This window comes from Carassius auratus, linkage group LG44F (assembly GCF_003368295.1).
Source record: "Carassius auratus strain Wakin linkage group LG44F, ASM336829v1, whole genome shotgun sequence".
In the NCBI taxonomy this organism is placed as follows: domain Eukaryota; kingdom Metazoa; phylum Chordata; class Actinopteri; order Cypriniformes; family Cyprinidae; genus Carassius; species Carassius auratus.
In genome coordinates, this window is record NC_039298.1 from 1,641,044 (window position 1) to 1,657,500 (window position 16,457).

Consider the following 16,457-nt stretch of genomic DNA (forward strand, 5'->3'; position numbering starts at 1 on the left):
AATATAAAAATCCTGACCAGGACGTGTCTGGGTAAAAAGAGAATGGATGGTCACCCTACAGTCCGTTAATTAAGAAAATCGCACCTCCATTAAACTTCTGTCGCATCAGATCAGATCTTGTAGTTTTGGCCGCTGCCATCTTTGACATTTAGTCACTGTCGCTATGGTTACAGGTCAAATAGAACACTGGCTTGACTTCTGCTTTTATGATGTCATGGACTTCACTTTGGATAATGTTTGACCCGATGAAGATATCTGTCTACAAAGGTGAAATGCTACACAAAATATATTAAATTAAGTCAAATCTGAACGTTTTACATATAATACATTTTAAAACCAGGATTAACTTGTGTTAAATGCAACATAAATCTTTCATTTCTGAATATGTTCATCTGTTTCTTTGCATGACTCTGCCACGGTTTGAGCGCCACAATGGTGAATATGGTAAGATAGATCACATATGACAGCAATAAAAAGCATCAAAGTATATTGGGCAGATACATAAAAATCAAGACAACAATACAACAAAACAACAGCTGTTTACACATTAGATCATTTAAAATTGATAAGAGAAAGCTTATCTAAATGAATACGATTTCAAAGAACTCAAAAGTTCACTTTCTCGTATAGATTGTGGAAGAGAATTCCAGAGATGAGGAGCAGCACAGTTTAACGTCCCGGACCCCATAAACGAATGAACAGGGGACAACAAGGAAACCGCTGAAGAAGATCTAAGAGGATGCTTGTACAAGCATGACTGTGGAACTGGATGTGAGGAAAGGACGAAGACGGCTGACGTTCAAAATATGTGCAGACATACTGTTCACATGCTTTTCAAAAGAGGAAGTACTTTCAAGGATGACAGCCAGACTCAACCTGAGAAGATGAAGAGATTATAGAATTATCAATGGAGAGTGAAAAGCAAATGAATTATTGAAAAGTTGAATTTGGTGCCAACAAGAAGAACCTCTGTTTTATTCATATTCAGCTTGAGACGACTGTGTGAAAATCTCTTCCAGACAATCCAAGAGACAGGAAGAAAGAAGAGCAGAATTTGGCTTGGAGGACAAATAGAGCTGGGTGTCGTCAGTCTGCATTTTTGTTCCATTGTTGCTGGCAATGACATTGCTTAATGTTGTTTCAGAACATAGTTGTAAGGTGAGACACACATTTAAATCCCAGAGCACAGGAGTTTTATTCGACTCATTCACTTGCTGCTGCACTGGCATGAGGTAGATAGATAGATAGATAGATAGATAGATAGATAGATAGATAGATAGATAGATAGATAGATAGATAGATAGATAGATAGATAGATAGATAGATAGATAGATAGATAGATAGATAGATAGATAGATAGATAGATAGATAGATAGAGGGATAGTATTTATAGTATTTTAGTATAGTACCCTGCACTATGTGTTCCTGTAGCTCAATTGGTAGAGCACTGCATTGTCAAGGGCAAGGTTGGGGGTTCGAATCTCCGGGAACACATGATGGATAAAAAATTTGATACCATGAATGCACAAGTCACTTTGGATAAAAGCATCTGCTAAATGCATAAACTAAAATTTTAAATTTACCCAGAAGGGAGCTAAATCTGACATGGCTATATATATATATATATGTATGTATGTATGTATGTATGTATATATATATATATATGTATGTATGTATGTATGTATGTATGTATGTATGTATGTATATATATATATAGGTGGTAGACCAGTCATCTAGACCTTAACCAGTAACAAAAAATGTAATAAAATGACTAATTCACATGGATTTCTGGTCCAACCTAATGGGTTACTCAACAGGGTTATTATTCAGATTTCACAAAAAGCTATTTCTGCTCTTCAAGAGGTGTTTATGTAATACTTGTTTCTATTTTAATTTAATAACATGTTGTTTTTGTATATAAACCCCATCTAATCTTATCCCATCTTATTTTTTCATTCAATTTACATTAGACCATCACCTTCTAACTACCCACAAAAGATCTACGCCAGTTCATAAGCCAGCACTGTTACACTCTCCATCAGACAGGAATCAATACACATAAGTAGTTGTCGTGACAGGCCTATATATAAACTCTGTACTAAATAGATTTTTACCCATGAATTTGAAGGACTCGGGAATCTCTGTTTAATCTCTTTTGAGAGTTGGATCAATGATGTATAATAATATGGCTGTCCACTCTGAGATCTGGCACGAACATCAGCTGCTTTTGTGGAAGAAGCTGTAAGAAGTGTGTCTGGCTGGACTGAGTGCCAACCTTGGATGTGTTACACAGATGGTTTCTCTGAAGCCCGTTACCTGAGCTCCAGATTGGTTCGGGATTAATTAAAACACAAGGAAAAGAAGTGAACACCACCATCGAGAAAAATGGCCAAAACTAATGCTTTCCCCCCACTTTTTTCTTCTTCTTTTCTTTCTTGGTGTATTGTCAGTCACCTTTCTTCCATTGGCTTCCCCCTCTCAGACCAAAATAAAAAGTCCCTCTGGGGCAAATTATTTGTAAAAGAACCGTTTTCATTCATCCAAAAGATACAAAAGCATCCTCCTCCATAGTTGGTTTTAGTTAACAAGTGGCATTTCACGGTTGGCAGTGTATTTGACAGTTTAATTATAAAGCTGCGTCTCAAAGCCACTGTAAACAATTCATGTGCAGCGAGTGTCACCAAAAGGATTGTCAAAAATAATTAGTTTTTAGGTTTTTTCATATACTAGTCACAGACACAAGTGTGTTTTAGTGAATCTTTTACGCACTCTCTCTCTTCTTTATCTCTCTCTCTTTTTTTTTCCACTACCGAAAATTGCTTTGTGTGACCCAGGGAAATTTACACTCTTAGACATTTCTTCATTATAATCTAATCAAGATAATTGAAAAAATGAAAAGATTCAGCTCTTAATTCATTAATTCTGTGAATTTATTTACAGAATTTCTCCCAAAAAGTTTATGTGATGTCCGTCCGGCTCTCCGTCTGTGGTCAGAAGCATAGTTTCTTCTTAGTAAGACGTGGATTTAAATGCTCTTGTGCAAAATAAAATAAGCTAACATGCAGTACAGTCTATATTTCCCATTAAATATAAATATATATCCATTTCAATCTATATATTTTAAAGTGTCCTAAATAAGTAAATAGAATGTGCATGTGCATAAATGTGTAAGGGAACCCTGGAGTATGACATAAGAGGGAACTTGCAATTAATCAAACATCAAATAAAGCAAAATTACGGAGAACAAAAAATTGCAAAGTGGAATGAATGGATGTGAAGCAGGCCACAGCAATCACACTTCAAAGCACAAAGCCTCAGCAGAACCATAACATAATATCTGGAGCTGATTTAATGTTTTCTTCCCACTATTATGTTTTCCCCGACGAGCTGTGCCAAAACTTCTCTGGACAACAGAGGGCTAATTAACTAGGCTATCTCTGGATAAGACTGTGACGTTTCTGCTGAGCTCGTGGACTGTGGCAGAGCAGTCTGCAAGAGAACAATCTGTGGGATACAGTGATGTATTTTTGGATAATTGGCCATGGAAAAGAAGACATCAGAACAGCACGGAGTCAGTGAATATTAGATTAATGGGCACGGCCCTAATTGATGAAGCTTTGGAAGCTAGAGGTTGCAGGTACGGAGGATGAATCAGTGAACAGGACAAACCAGGTTTACATCCCACCATGTGCTCTTCTTCTGATTGATGCTGTTGTGCCCTTGAGCAAAGCAGTTTAATCTCATCTGCTCTCGGTCTTGATTCCTGTGGAAACCAGCTACAATATGCCAATGTAGGATATCTTACACCGCTTGGAAAAGATTGCTTCCTCTTACTTTCTTATATAAGCTTTGTAAGCCTGCTGAATCAAGTTCACACTAACACAGTTTGTAACTTTTCATGTTTTGGGAAACTGGTGACGAATTCATGTGAATTTATTTTATTTTTATTTGTGCATTTCCGTATGATGTGCTCCACTGAAGACCTCATGCTTACTTTTTCTTCTAAAAATCATACATTTTTCTTATTCAAATCAAATCATACGTATTCACATGAAACTGACAACTGACAAAATGGTTACATTTTCTTGTCAGTGAGGGTTTCCACACAGGTTCACTCTTAAAAATAAAGGTTCCGAAAAGGGTTTGTTTGATTGATTGATTGATTTTGGTTTTCCAAAGAACATTTCAGTTATCAGTTCTTAAAGGGACCATTGTTTTCTTTGTGTGAACAGATGCATATTCTGAAGAATCTTTTATAGAATGTAAAGGTTCCATTGATGTTAAAGTTTCTTCATTGACACATTAATATCAATAAAAAAACATAAATTTTTGTCGTACAGCAGGTATTTTTGTCCAGTGCACATAGTTCATTTGTATGAACATATATTTCCTGTTCTTTACTATTGTTGTTTGTCAGATTTGTATATTTTCAAAGAAATAGGAGTTCATGCAAAACTAGCAACTTTAAAAAAAATGTTTTCTCATGAGATCAGGTGTGCGTTTCCCAAAAGCATTTTTAGCAAACTATGATTGCAAGTTTTGTTGTTACCAACATAGTTGTCATGGCCCCCATGACTCTTGGAACCAGTTCCTGGGGTGGGCCGAGTTCAACCTTCCACCAGACTCACTCCATTCCAGTGCGTGCTCGGCTATCAGCCCCTGCTCTTTCCCTGGTCAGGAGAACCCTCAGACGTACCATCCATCGATTACTGGTTCAGAGAGAGCCAGAGGGTCTGGGACTCGGCCCACTATTAGCTACAACGGGCCCTACGTAGACGCAGGATGACAGCCGACCTTCACTCCGAAACTCCAGCATACCAACCAGGACAGAAGGTCTGGCTGTTAACCAGAGACATCCGCCTGCGTCTACCGTGCCGCAAACTGAGTCCCAGATTCATTGGCCCGTTCACCATCACAGAGCAGATCAACCCGGTCACCTACAAGCTACAACTCCCTCCTGAGTATCGTATCCACCCCACATTTCATGTGTCACCCCTCAAACCTCACCATCCTTCTGTCTCCCTCTCCACAGGGCCTGGTGTAGCCGTAGCGAAGCCCCCCTTCCACTCATCCTGGACGATGGTGCTGCCTACGAGGTTTGCGAGATCTTGGACTCCCGACGCCGTGGTGGACAACTTGAGTATCTATTGAACTGGAAAGGTTACAGTCTAGATATAGAATAAGCAAACTGTGTTCTGATTGGTCTGTTTTGTATTAACCATAATTGCCAATCCATCAGTTAAGCTATAAGCACATGCTGATTTAATAATCTTCAAAAAGAAACCAAATTAATCTTGTAATCAGGCCTCACAGCTGCCAGAGTGGCGTCTGACTGAAATGTGCATATGCTGCTAATATTATGTTATCAAAATGTAATCAGTTTTCTGGTACTCAGTGATAATAATGTTAGTTTTTCAGTGACAGGCGTTGAAGCAGCAGTCTTTGACATGGTTATAGTTTATCTGAGAATCATTGTAAAGTAAATTAATTGATGGATGGGAAGCATATCATAGTAGGAATCCAAAACAGCTTATTTTGCTGTATGATTAAAGTCATTTGTCTTTGATGGTAATATCATGGTTGCAAAATCAGGCAGTGTGCTTTTTAGTAGCTAAAAACAAGGTGCTATGCAACCACATAGTATGTTCAAGACCCAATTTTAAATGAGCAAACAAAGAGGAAAATAGAGTATATCAAGGGAATATGTCTGATAAAAAACAGCTATCAATAATGACAGAGAAATGAAAAAGTGCAAAAAATATGGTAATGCATGTACTATATAGGGCATTTAAAACACAAAACAAGAACTTGTTGCATAATGAATTGCATTATCTGAGTCCAGTGTATCACAGACATGCTTCATTCAACAGATGAATGTCTAAATATCCAATAACATCTACACATAAAAGAACAAAATCACATTTTCTTTCTAACATAGAATATAAAAGTGAAACTGTACTATAGAGCAGCAGATTTTCAGCAAATGAAGTCTTTGTTCTGTTAGTCACACACTGCTTTACCAGAGTGTGTGAGTGGGGCGGTGTGGATTTGTTTGATATGGACCTTGGGATCACTCTGGAGTGTGTTTCCTAAAAGCTTAGTTAGCAAACTATGATCGCAAGTTCCATCGTTATCAACAGCTGAACAATTCATTCTTTCCCAAACTTACAAACATTCACAAACAGTATAGTAAACTTTAGTTTATCAAGAGAATGAAAGGCCTATTTTTGAAGAGCGTGGATGGGCTCTAGAGGATTACTTGTGATGTTTCTATCAGCTGTTTGGACTTTCATTCTGACGGCACCCATTGACTGCAGAGGATGCATTGTTGAGCAAGTACTACATTTCTCTAAATCTGTTCCCATGAAGAAACAAACTCTTGTTGGGTCTGAATTTTCATTTTCATTTCATTTCAACCATTCCATTTACAGCAGTTCTATATTCTTAAACCAAAACATTTTGAATGACAGATGTGAGAAAAGTTAATAAGGTTTTGAGAAACAGCTGCTACCTCTAGTTAAATTTCTCCAATGATGCACTGAACTATAGCAGTTAAACGGCTCATTAAATTGTCATGCATCATACACACGTGTTAATATTCACTTTTCTTATGCATTGCTTGTGGCACACAAAGAAACATTGGCTTTTATATTAGTACTTTCTATTGCAGAAAAAATGTCTAAAATGTAAGTTACTCAAAATATTACATTTATTGAACCGTGGTTCAATTAGCACAATTTCTTATGTGCACAAAGGTCCATCATCTGTTGTCAATAGAGATGCACAATTTACACAGAAGTCACTTTTCATTGGGGCCCAAAAATTTGGGAAATGCTTTACTTTATGCAAAAAATAATAATGGAGAAGAATGGGCGGCAGCAAACAGTTGTGAAGTTCAGGTAGTAATGTATGTCTTGAGTGTTTAAAACTATGGGCTAAAGATCTTAACAGATGTACTGAATATCAGCAATGCAATAATCAGCTACAGCCAAATAAACCAGAAAAAAAAGTTTATCATAAAAAAATGCCATGTGCTTTGAAAATTAAGCTGCTACATAATGCTGACAGTGGTTGTCTAATTAAAGCAAGTCATCATAAACCCCTTACGTAGCAGCTTGTGCAGTCTTGTATAACTTGTATAATTTGTACAATTAGTATAATATGCAGGGTATGTGTCAAGCTGACACACTCTCTGATCTAAAACAATCATCATCTGATCTGATTATTGCTCAACAAGCACAGGTCGGGGGCGGGAATGCCTCTGCAGAGTAACAAACGCAAAAGTTCAAATGCAGCAGATTTGGAAAAGTTTTAGAAGGTTCTATTCAAACAACTTGCCTTTTCCACTGCTGAATTCTGAAGTTTTGTCAATGCCCTGTCAATCAGTCTGGAATGACTCCAAAGCTACTCATGAGAAAAATATCCGTGACTTGCCAAGTAAACCAAAAGATGAACATAGTTGTATAGGTTTCTTTTGGACACAATCCAACTCAATAGAGAAAAACACTAAATCTCAGAAAATGTGATCAACAGAAAATAAATTAAATTAAATTAAATTAAATTCAATTCAATGAATAGTTCACCCAAAAATGACAATTTGATAGATACAATTTTATTCTAACACGTAGTTTGTTTCTGCATCAGATTTGTAGAAATGTAGCATTTCATCACTTGCTCACTAGTGAATCCTCTGCAGTGAATGGGCGCCGTCAGAATGAGAATCCAAACAGCTGATGAAAACATCACAATAATCCACAAGTAATTCACACCACTCCAGTCCATCGGTTAATGTCTTGTGAAGTGAAAAGATGCATGTCTGTAGGAAACAAATCATTAATATGTTTCTAAGTTCAAATTAAAGTCCATAAGCCATAATATTGCTTTTTCCAGTTAAAAAGTCTTCTGAATCAAGAGAGAATTCTGCATAGATCAAGCAATGTTTACAAGCGAAAACAGTGCAAAACAGCTCTTAACAAATATGTGGGTGGATTTGGATGTGAGAGGACTACAGGAGATGGATTTTATCACTGGAGTAAATGTTACTATGCATTATGGACCAGTATTTTAGAAATTAAAATACCTTTATGATGTGTTGTTTCTTATAAATATGCAGCTTTTCATTTCACAAGATGTTAATTAATGGACTGGAGTGGTGTGTATTACTTGTGGATTAATGTGATGTTTTTATCAGCTGTTTGGACTCTGATGGCACTCCTTTTTGGATGATTTGGAAAAGTGACAAAATATGAAGGATCATCAGACAGCAATCAATAACAGTGTTGTTAAATTCAAGGCATTTTTATATGGTCTTCGACAGGCAAACAGAGCTATTTCATTTAGCTTGGAAAGAGATGAGTTTTCAGCTGTCGCTGGAAAATTGCCAGGGATTCAGCATTCTGGATAGGGGTTGGAAGATCATTCCACCAGCCAGGAATGGTGAACGAGAATGTTCTGGAAATTGATTTTGAGCCTTTCTGTGATGGTACCACGAGGCGTCGCTCACTAGCGGATCTCAGACTTCTGGAGGGGATGTAGATCCGTAATAGTGAGTGGAAGAAGGCAGGTGCTGAGCTTGTGGCTGTTCTATATGCAAACATCAATGTCTTGAACTTGCAACCGGTAGCCAGTGCAAGGAGATAAAGAGAGGTGTAACACTTTTGGACTTGTTGAAGACCAATCGTGCCACCACATTCTGAATCATTTGTGGAGGTTTGATTGTGCTTGATGGAAGTCCAGACAGAAAAGCATTGCAGTAGTCCAGCCAAGAAATGAAAAGGGCCTGGACAAGATGTTATGCAGCATGCACAAAAATCCAAACTGTAGAGTTGGATTGGCAGGGAAGACAAGAAGCTCAGTCTTTGCCAGGTTGAGCTGTAGGTGATATTATTTCATCCATGCTGAGATGTCCGCCTGGCAGCTTGAGATCCGTGCAGCTACCGTTGGATCATCTGGATGAAATGAAAGATAGAGCTGTGTGTCATCAGCATAGCAATGGTAGGAGAAGCCATGTGCCTGTTTGATGGGACACAGTGATGTCAATTATATGGAAAAGAGGAGGGGTCCAAGAACTGATCCCTGAGGAACCCCAGTGACAAGTTGATGTGCTTTAGATACCTCCCACCCCCGAGCCACCCTGAAAGACCTACCAGTGAGATAGGATTCAAACCAGTGAAGGTGAATCCCTGTGATGCCCAGTGATGACAGGGAAGGCAGAAGGATCTGATGATTGACAGTGTCAAAAGCAGCAGATAGATCCAGCAGAATAAGAACTGATGATTTGGAATAAGCTTTTTCATTCTGCAGGGCTTCCCAGACTGAGAGTAGAATGGCCTCACTTGAAGCCTGACTGGTTAGTGTCCAGTTTGTTGTTCTGTGAGAGAAACAATGATATCTGGTTTAAAACGACTCTTTCTAGGGTTTTCACTATGAATGGAAGGAAAGGGACAGGTCTGTAGCTATCTGTAAGTGAAATGTTTAATGTAGGTTTTTTTGAGTAGTGGGGTTACCTGAGCCTCCTTGAATGCAGTGGGGAAGGTGTTGATGATGTGTGTGTGTGTGGGTAAAAATGTAAGAGAGATTGTTTGGAGGAGGTGTGAGGGGATTGGGTCTAGAGGGCACGTTGTAGGATGGCTGGAGAGGAGAAGATTTGATACTTCAGCCTCAGTGAGGGGACAGAAGAAGAAGATGGGAGTTTTAGAGGTGGGTGAGGTTGGTTTGAGGTCCTGTATGTGTGAGGCTGAGAATTAACTACTGATATTGTTCTGGTTTTGTCTTTGAAGAATGTGGCAAAATCATCGGCTGTTCTAGAAGTGGTGGGAAGTGGTGGAGGGGGACAGAAGAGAGAATTCACTGTTTTGAAGAGATTATGTGTGTCTGGGGCACTGCTAAAGTTGAAGATTTGGCAGTATGGACTTCAGCAGAGAAAGATGAAAGCAAAGTCCGATACATACTCAGGTGTGACGCATCTTTGGATTTGCACAATTTTCTCTCTGCTGCCCTGAGTTTGGTCCGATGCTCACAAAGAACATCAGATAACCAGGGGTTAGAAGGGGCAGCCCGTGCTGGCCAGGAGGAGAGAGGACAAATATCATATAGACAAGTGCTTAAGTAGAGCATAAAGTGTCAGTTGCTGCATTCACATCCAGAGATGGAAATGGATAGGTTATTCAAATGACTTGTAAGTGCAATCAAAAATACAAACGCTAACAAACTTGCAAAGTAGTCAGTAGCAAGTAGCAAGTAATAATTCAAACAGCAGATCTATAAACAAGTATTACGCAAAACACTCATGTGCAACCTCTGTCTCTTCTGTTGACTAATCGCTTGTCCCAATTATACACATATACCTGCAGCAGAGACAGCTGTCATGCTTCATCTGAGGAAATCGGGATGATGTGAAGCAGTGCATTGTGTATATATTTACTGGACTTTATGTATGCCCTCAAAACAAAAGCAAATGCAATGTTAAAACGTTAACGATCTTGTCCTTGTGATATTAATCTCCCGTCCAGCATTTAGAAAAGGACATATTCTTATATTAGATTTTCTGCCAGAACAGAATGGCTTTGCTCCGCTTGATGACCAACATGCATTTCTATGTTCAGGGGCTCAGACGGGATATTTGCATCATTCACAGCAAACATCAACATTAATTTCAACCCTGTAACACTGAATATAACAGGTCTTGCACAAAAATGTCCATAAAAAGAAATGTGATGGGTTCATATCTAGAGAACAAACTATAAAAGAGATCCAGAGGGTGATATTTTTACCACCTAGCAACCATAAAGCAATGCACTAAAATGCTCAGAACACTTTAACAGCTTTAGCGACCGAATAGCAGTCATATGTCAATGTTTGCATGGCCAAACATCATATTCATATGCTCTACTTTATCAATAATAATTCAGAATCCTCATGTTTTCTATGTTTTCGCACAGAGCAGAACAAAGTAAGACACCTTTAACAACATAAAATGGCATTTTCAGCAAATAATTTACCAAAGGTCCCCTACAAGGAAAACACAATCAAGAGAAGTTCAGAATAATTAGAAAGGGTTTATTCTCAGCAGGAGTTTGGAAACAAGCTAACTCTATCTAAGTGCATTGTTCGTATTAACAATAATTAAAAAACAATAGACCACCAGGAGCTTTCTAATGCCATTTTGCTTATTTTTCTTGTTTAATTACCCGTAATGTGCTTTGAATTTAACAAACAAAGTCACTTTGAATTAAGCAAACTGAAGTGAGCGTGGCTGTATTTGCTTGTAATGGGACTAACAAGCTGTCTGAAACTGGCCACTGTGATTTAAATGCACACTGTGTATCTGGTCTGTTCTCTGCCGGTTGCATAGGAACAATATTACAAGGCTGCCTTACTTTTCTTAATAAGCAGCTTCCCACTCTATTGTGAGTCAGTGAGTGGACCGAAGAGATCTGGACACATGGACACACCACATGATGTGTGCTGACAGATTATGTGCGGTGTGCTTTAGACTTGATGTTTTCTGAAGAAAACATGAGCAGTGTTTGTTCTGTCCCAAATCAGAAGAGTCGACTCCTAAATTTCTATGAGTGACGCACCAAAGTTGAAAGTTGCTCAAATCCATCAAGTACAATCAATGCTTTTCTTAACAAACCCCACTAACGCCAAAAAAAAAAAAAAAGTCCTATATGAAGTATGTTGAATATGCAGGTTTTCTGCCCTTTGCTTCAACTAACTTTAGTTTTTTTATGAGATTTACTGAGAATTATGACATTTGCAAAAGCCGTGTGCATGTGCATATGTGCCTTTTTTTTTTTTTTTTTTTTTGGCAGTTTTGTATCAAAGCATTGCTGCCATCTACTGGTTCCTTTTTTATTGCTCATGAAGATATATATATATATATATATATATATATATATATATATATATATATATATATATATATATATATATATATATATATGATTATAATTTTTTTTAATCATCATCATTATTTTTTTTTTTACTTTTTATTAGTATTTTATATTATCAGTGTACATTTTAATTTATTTTAGTTATGTTATGTGTTTGTGTGTGTGCGTGTGTGTGTGCCAGTTTTTGTGTTTTAAAATGTCTATTGGTGTATGTAATTATGTACTTATTATTATCTATTTATGTACATACAGTATATTTATGTAACTTATTTTGCGAAAGTTTGCCAAAAAAAAAAAAGAAAGCCTGACAAAGAGACCAGTTACATTTGGCTGATGTAACCGCATCTTAAGTGAGTGAATTGAGACAGAATTGTCCTGGAGTCAAATGCTTGCTATGTCCTCAGATAACATCATGAATATGGCCGATGGCGGTGTGTTCATATGTGGCGTGGAGGCAGGGTTTGGGGATGTTGACAGGGAAATACCTGAGCTGTGGCGCTGTCTCTGTGGTGCCTCCGGGTCAAGAGAGGGAAAAGAAACATATGGCCTCGCACAGAATGAATAGACTACTTGTTCAGAAACACATGTTTTCAGTTTTCTTTGACCCTGAGAGACCAAAGGCCTTTTAAACAGGTCGAATCAGATTGGGGTTTATCTTAAAATTGTTGAATCTTTAGATTAAAAAATGAAGAATAAAGATTTCAAATAAAAATAAATTACATTATTCCGAAAGTAAAAAAAAAAAAGAACATTGAGGACAAAATGGTTGAGGCTACTAAAAAAGAAAAAAAGAAAAAGAAAAAAAGGCCAAAAAACCCTATTTTTATAAGATATGTCTCAAAATATGTTTCTGTAAATATATTTTCAACCAATATATATTTTTGGTAATTTTTGTATATTTTTGAAAATCTATTTTAAATGTTTACATAAATATTTGAAAAATTTAGGATATGAATATATATATATATATATATATATATATATATATATATATATATATATATATATATATATATATATATATATATATATATATATATATATATATATATAAAATTAAACAATAAAAACAAACAAACAGACTTTCATTATAACATATATATATATATATATATATATATATATATATATATATATATATATATATATATATATATATATATATATATATATATATATATATATATATGGGAAGTCTGTTTGTTTGTTTTTATTGTTTAATTTTTTTTTTTACTTTAGTGTAAAGGATAGATGAAATGTACAGTGAGTGTAATCGCTTTTTGTTCCAAGTGTAGAAACAAACACTAACTAACTGTAAACAAAAGTAGGCTAAATGCTTTTTGCACGTATGGTAAACATCTGAGAAAAGCGAACTGGACCCTGTTTATCAGTTTTATTGTTTAGGTGTAAATCGGTTTGTTGCCACGTGGTAACTGTTACTTTTCTCATCGCTGTTGTGGAAGGATCAGTCACAGTCGTTTGTGATTAGAGGACTAATATCTGTATAAAATAGCGTTTCAGATATGACTGTGATTTATTTTATCAAAACCTCGATAGTGAAGTGCACACCTCTGTCTCCAGTTCCACGCACTGTAGCGCCCCCTGCAGGAACACAGCAGAGCTCCGACCGTCTGTCTGTTAGGAGACAGTTATCAGTCGACCGGAGCTGATCGAAGCAGGAGCTGATCGAAGCAGGAGCCGTGAACCGCTGCACTTCATCAGTGATGGCCTCCAAACAGACACCGCTAATCATTTGCTTTTGGATAACCTTTTCATTCTGTGTGACGGAAAAAGTCAGAGAAAAGACCGCCCGGCGAAGAGACACGGAGCTTACTGACAAGGTAATTAAGATACACACGTTAAACTTTGCTTTTTCAAAAAAAAAAAAAAAAAAAAAAAAATCAAGTCAAACTTTCAGCATCGAACCAGCTGATAATATTTTAATGTCCACAATTCAAACCATTTTTAAAATGTGTTTTTATGATTATTGTTTTTTTAAGGAGAAAGTAGGCTACTAGTTTGTTTAAAATAGGCTACTAAATTAAAGCCATTGTTAAAGTAACATATTATTTATTTTTCTGCGATTTGAGGGTTACTTTTTCTCTTTCCATCATTTAGTTATGATTAGTTTGATTACATTTGATTGAAAGATTCAAGAAAAGATTGTAGGGCGTAAGCAGCATAATGGATTCAATGGAAAGGTTTATAATGAAATAAGTTACGGCAATTGTAACGTTTTATAAATTGTTATTATTATTTATTTATTTATTTATTTTTGCTCATGGATTTAAATATATATCAAGATCCAGTCTCGGTTAATGCTGTGCTAAACAATGGCTTTGCAGTCATGTTCGAATCTTTTACAAATCTTTTTTATATTATCAGATGAACTTTTTAAATGGATTCTAGCAGAGGTGTGTGTCGTGCTTTAACTTTAAACTATGCAACACCTGATGCACACATGTAACGTAATCGAAAAGTAGTTGTTAAAATCAATAGTCGATTTAATTAAGTATAAAAAAATAAGGCACGAGACTTCACGGAACACTACTTCAATTAATGGAAAAAACATGTGAACATGTTATGTGTTTAAAAATGTCATAAACGGATCCAAAAATCTAGCAAATCACATCTGTGGCTATATGCAAATGATTTGTGATTATAATAAAATAGAAATGAACAGTACAAAATGTAAAATAAACAAATGTAATGCAAATCAAGATCCATCTATCTTATAATCCATCTTCTGTTCATTTCCACACTGGCCAAGTGTGATCATGATGGCCTTTGCACTCGGTATGTTTCTTTGGCATCTCTGACCCAATATTGGTGCCTTTTGAGATGCTTTTGGTTGGCTGACTTTCATTTTTCAACCACAATTGAGTAATATCTAAGTAAACACAGAACTGTAATTTCCACAATTTTCTTCAGCGGATGCAAACAAACCACAGCACTTGGATTCATTGTGGCTTTTATGCCTCGTTGATGATTTTTTTAAATATTGTACAATATATACATATATACATCATATATTATTTTATTTTTATAAACAGTAATTAAACCCCATAAGTTCCTTCTGTCAGAACTTCTGTACTGCTTTTCTTTGTCTTGTGTCAGAGCTTAAATGAGGTGAACAGACTGTGACTGTGGTCAGGGGATTTTACACCAGTTCTCCCTCCAATGTTTTCTTTGTTTTAGCTGTTTTGGCACAAACGTGTCTGTCCCAAAGAACAGGGTTATTGTACTTTCCCACCCAGAGCGGTCTGTGCATCACGGTGAATCAGTCTCATTCTCATTAACGGCACAAAATCTCTGAAAAGAAATGGTCTCATGCGTCTGTGCTTCATGTTTTTGTCATTAGCACCAGATGTGTGTGCAGGGTGTACCTGGAGTGCAGGGCAGGGATGGGAACCCGGGGATAAATGGCATCCCAGGCACCCCAGGAATCCCTGGGAGAGACGGACTGAAGGGCGAGAAGGGACAGTGTGTGACCGAGAGGTTTGAGGATCCCTGGAAACCCAACTTCAAACAGTGCGCCTGGAACTCTTTAAACTACGGCATTGATCTGGGCAAAATAGCCGTAAGTACCATGTCCGTAATGACAGAACTATTCCAACCTAATTTCACAGCAGTTTTATTTGCATTCCTACAATGTGAATTGAATAAAAATGTATGATTTTTCAAATAAGGAAGCATGGCGCTCCTAAACTTTACCGTCAGAGGGACGTAAGCAGATCATACCAAAACGTACAAATGAGAATTTATACAAATTATCCACTAACTTGCCAAGACATAAAACAGTGACAATGAGATGTGGAAATAAATACACAGTATAAAATCTGCCAAGTTTTGAACCCATCACTTAAGCCATAATGGCATGTAACTAATCACTCTGGAGCTACAGGAAATGACATCAGAACAACACTGATTGGCTGATGGCTTCGCAAGAACACACACAGTCCAAAAACCTTTGCTAGTGACTGTTAAAGCGCAGGGATTCTCAAACTTTTATTTATTTTTGATCAGCTAAGTAGCTACGGAGAGTTTAGGGTTAATAATTAAGTTCACAGACAGTTCTCTGATGGTCACATGACATCCAGATAAACAAATAAAATCTTTCATCTTTTTTAGTAAGTGTTTTATTATATAAATAGATTATTATACAGTTTGGGAAACTTTGACGTGATGTAAAGCCAAACTTTAAACTTCCTTCCATCTCTCTGTGATATTTGATAATAAAATAAATTAATAATAAATATATCCACGAAAAACAAAGCGTTTTTCTAGAGTTAACATAAATAATTATTGGTAACACTTTACAACAAGGTGTCGTTTGTTATCATTAATTGAAAAATACAATGAAAAATACTTAATGTTAATTTTAAAATCAACTCAATATATACATGATTAAAATCACAAGTTTTATCTGCGATATTTTGTTATTGACTAACATGAATTAACAATGAACAGTTGTATTTTGTATTGAAGTTGAGTTACTCTAGTTTGTAGCCTGATTATAAACACAGTTAGGTTGTGAAACCATTGTTTAATGTACCATTT

The 16,457-nt window shown here is 36.5% G+C and overlaps 1 protein-coding gene and 1 long non-coding RNA gene across 3 annotated transcripts in view; both read left to right on the top strand.

Moving 5' to 3' along the window:
* Window positions 1-229: 229 nt before the first annotated feature.
* On the top strand, window positions 230-2,582 carry LOC113068292 (uncharacterized). Its single transcript, XR_003279503.1, has 3 exons — window positions 230-444; window positions 631-1,158; window positions 1,971-2,582. It is a non-coding gene; the product is annotated as an uncharacterized LOC113068292 (long non-coding RNA).
* Window positions 2,583-13,443: 10,861 nt separating this feature from the next.
* cthrc1a (collagen triple helix repeat containing 1a) overlaps window positions 13,444-16,457 on the top strand; it is a 14,466-nt gene continuing 11,452 nt past the window's right edge. The window contains exons 1-2 of one of the 2 annotated variants that reach the window (XM_026240981.1): window positions 13,444-13,747; window positions 15,259-15,477. In XM_026240981.1, the coding sequence (XP_026096766.1) occupies window positions 13,622-13,747; window positions 15,259-15,477 (345 nt within the window). In that variant the 5' untranslated portion in view covers window positions 13,444-13,621. The remainder of the gene's footprint in view (window positions 13,748-15,258; window positions 15,478-16,457) is intronic. The other variant, XM_026240982.1, reaches the window with a different exon arrangement.